This window comes from Nanorana parkeri, unplaced genomic scaffold, assembly GCF_000935625.1.
Source record: "Nanorana parkeri isolate BGI_ZX_2015 unplaced genomic scaffold, ASM93562v1 scaffold474, whole genome shotgun sequence".
Taxonomy (NCBI): Eukaryota; Metazoa; Chordata; class Amphibia; order Anura; family Dicroglossidae; genus Nanorana; species Nanorana parkeri.
This window is the reverse complement of record NW_017306742.1, coordinates 630,353-634,158: the sequence shown is the minus strand read 5'-3', so window position 1 is coordinate 634,158 and position 3,806 is coordinate 630,353. Positions and strand designations below refer to the sequence as shown.

The 3,806-nt window shown below is 45.1% G+C and overlaps 1 protein-coding gene across 3 annotated transcripts in view; it reads right to left on the bottom strand.

Annotated features, from left to right (window-relative positions):
- Positions 1–3,806, bottom strand: part of TFAP2C (transcription factor AP-2 gamma) — a 29,295-nt gene that overhangs the window by 18,057 nt on the left and 7,432 nt on the right. Inside the window, exon 2 of one of the 3 annotated variants that reach the window (XM_018560679.1) lies at positions 1,620–1,694. The exons of the other annotated variants lie outside the window; for them this stretch is intronic. Coding sequence (XP_018416181.1) covers positions 1,620–1,667 — 48 coding nt within the window. The 5' untranslated portion in view covers positions 1,668–1,694. The remainder of the gene's footprint in view (positions 1–1,619; positions 1,695–3,806) is intronic. 3 annotated transcript variants of the gene reach the window in all.

Sequence of the window (3,806 nt, the reverse complement as noted above, 5' to 3'; positions counted from 1 at the left end):
TTTTTGTGGGGGGGGGGGGGGCCGCAACCTGAGCCGAAATGTTTTAAATTGGTCTGATCTGTGGTTTTAGCAGATTACAACGTTACGGTCATTAAAATAACAGAGCTAGTTAATTCAGGACAAAAAGGCGGCCCAGCAGAGTCCTGTGTGACCAGCTCTCCCTACTAAATACCTCCTATTGATTTCAAATGACTGAAACTAATCGACAGGAGCCAAGACAAGCGCACCACGCAGACCATGACAAATCCACAAAAATGAAGGACTTTGGAAAAAAGAAAATACTGAGCGGAATTTTACAGGGTGTCAAGTGTTTGAAAATACCATCACCGAAGTATGTACAGAGCGATCACACAACAAGGTCTGGAACCATACAATTAAATTATACAGATCAAGTCACCTACACCACCCAATGCAAGCCACTATAATGTGCAAAGAATATTAGATTTTTGCATCAGGGGAGGGAAAAAAATAAATAAATACAAATGTTCCATGTAGCACTTCACCATTTAATAATCAGTCCTTGCATTAGGCACTTTGTTACTTCAAACAAGCAATTCAATGTTGCTTTTTTTTCTATATAATAATAATAATAATAAAGATTCAGTGTTGCATTTTTCTATTTAAATAAACTCAATGTTGCTCTTTTTTTAATGTAATAAAAGGATTCAGTGTTGCATTTTTCAATGTAATAATACATTCAATGCTGCTCTTTTAATGTAATAATAAATAGGATTCTGTGTTACATTTCTCTATATAAGAAGAAGAAGAAGAAGAAGAAGAAGAAGAAGAAAAAAAAAATCAAATGTTGCTCTTTTTTTAAATTTAATAATAAAAAGGATTCAGTGTTGCACTTTTCTGTTTACTAATAAAAAAAAAAATCGTTGCAATTTGTTTTTTACTAATAACTAATCCTCGGTGTGCTTTTTAAAAATGAACTTCATGCTGCCCATTTACTATTTAATAAATGTCTTCATTGTGCAGTTCATTAAAAAGGTAGCATTTTGCCATCATGACCTATGCTAGCATGATAAAAAATAAAATACATTAAAATAAAAGCATTTTATTTATTTTGTTTTTAAAAGTTACTGTCAGCTTAGTGAAAATGAGTGACAGGCACATTTTTACTTTCAGCGTCCTGCAGCATGAAGCCTCTCTAGCTCCTCAGCATGACTTTTGCATGGGGAACTCCAGGACTCGGGCGCCCGCTTGTGGCCAGCACAGGCATGACACCGTTCCCATCCCTGCAGGAGTACATTGCAGGTCAACCATCTGAACGCAGAAAATAAAACAACAATTTGGTCTGAAGAAAGCCAAAAAGCTGCATGCAAACAGATCTGTGGCTGATAGAAAAATAAAATCACTTTTAGAACTCGGCATCATTTATAAGAACATAATAATGTCACAACAAAACTAGCAAATGACTTAATGCTATCTAGCAAGCTCTTGCAGCCAATGTTCCCTGATCTGCGGAAGCAAGCAAGCACAGCATTGTATTGGAAGCAAGCACTGCAAGCAATGTCCCACCTATACAGATTCATATGAAAGCCTTGCAAAGGTGCATCAGCTGCATCTCTAATTGCTCCCATTCCCCCTCTAGACATGAAGAGCTCAGTCCTCACCTCGCATTCCTCCTCATATTTAACATTATCAGCCAGTTTCCACAGCATGGTGCCCGGGGTCCAAGCAGCACAAGTGACTGTATAATCCAAGTGGTCTGCACACTCCCAGCAATCAGTTGTACTCAGGCATGGAGGCTGATGGTGAACTGACTGCAGTCCTGGGCTACCCAGCTATTTCCCCCCCTTGCGGCTCTGAAGGCTGCTATTATCCTGACTCCTCCCTAGGGGAGGGGGCTGGGCTTAGCTAGAGAGGGAGAAGCCAGTCGGCCAATCAGGAAGAGGTTACCCGCACAAGCCGCGCCCCCCTGGCTTTTCTCACGCTGCAGCCTGGGTTGTGCAGGCACTGGCAGTGGACTGAGAGAGCTCAGTGAGACAGTGACAGTGATATCTTAGACCTCAGTAGTTTGCTTGTGGAATATTCTGGCCATTAAATGCATCGCTATGATTACTAATAATATAGTACAAAATAAGAGAAATATAACAATAGTAAGTAATACTGTTTTTTTTAAAGCACCTCTAAGGCTATTTCTATACATTAGGAAACAGACACCAAATAGCCCCTGGAGAGAGTAACTAGGACCTCCCCAATGCCCATATTTATTACCAGTAGCATTTTTAAGGTATAAGAACAGCTCTGACTGAACCGGGAAAAGAAATAGCCACCAGGCAGTGACTGAGCCACATGTCACATGTCATCCGAGGGAGGCAGGCAGGATTTGAATACAAGAGGAGTAAGGAGGCAACAATACTATAATCTGTTATTATACAGAGAGAAGGGGGAGAGGGGAGAGGGGAGAGATATGACAGAATGGAGAGGGGACAGATATGACAGAATGGAGAGGGGACAGATATGACAGAATGGAGAGGGGGCAGATATGACAGAATGGAGAGGGGACAGATATGACAGAATGGAGAGGGGACAGAAATGACAGAATGGAGAGGGGGCAGATATGACAGAATGGAGAGGGGGCAGATATGACAGAATGGAGAGGGGGCAGATATGACAGAATGGAGAGGGGGCAGATATGACAGGGTGGAGAGGAGGCAGGTATGGGAGGATGGAGAGGGGACAGATATGACAGGGTGGAGAGGGGACAGATATGACAGGGTGGAGAGGAGGCGGGTATGGGAGGATGGAGAGGGGACAGATATGACAGAATGGAGAGGGGCAGATATGATAGAATGGAGAGGGGGCAGATATGACAGAATGGAGAGGGGGCAGATATGACAGAATGGAGAGGGGGCAGATATGACAGAATGGAGAGGGGGCAGATATGACAGAATGGAGAGGGGGCAGATATGACAGAATGGAGAGGGGGCAGATATGACAGAATGGAGAGGGGGCAGATATGACAGAATGGAGAGGGGGCAGATATGACAGAATGGAGAGGGGGCAGATATGACAGAATGGGGGGGGGGCAGATATGACAGAATGGAGAGGGGGCAGATATGACAGGGTGGAGAGGAGGCAGGTATGGGAGGATGGAGAGGGGACAGATATGACAGAATGGAGAGGGGACAGATATGACAGAATGGAGAGGGGGCAGGTATGGGAGGATGGAGAGGGGACAGATATGACAGGGTGGAGAGAAGGCAGGTATGGGAGGATGGAGAGGGGACAGATAGGAATGGAGAGGGGACAAAAAGAGCAGGATGGAGAGGGGACAGGTAGGACAGGGTAGAGAGGGGGCAGATAGGACAGGATGGAGTGGGGACAGAGAGGACAGGATAGAGAGGGGACAGAGAGGACAGGATAGAGAGGGGACAGAAAGGACAGGATGGAGAAGGGGCGGAGAGGACAGGATGGAGAGGGGACAGATAGAACAGGGTAGAGAGGGGACAAGTATGGCAGGATGGAGAGGGGACAGAGAGGACAGGATGGAGAAGGGACAGAGAGGACAGGGAAGAGAGGAGACAGATAGGACAGGGAAAAGAGGGAACAGATAGGACAGGATGGAGAGGGGGCATATTTGGCAGGACAGCATGGAGAGGGGGCATATTTGGCAGGACAGGATGGAGAGGGGGCATATTTGGCAGGACAGGTGAACCATAGTTAAAGCAGTGAGCCACTTCATGATATCGCAGGGTTGCATATCTCTCGCTATTCATGTTATAACGCCCGGTAATTGCTGTCAGGCTGAATCCATCATTAATAGCAAAGTTGTCCGTGGACATCGGCCCGACAAC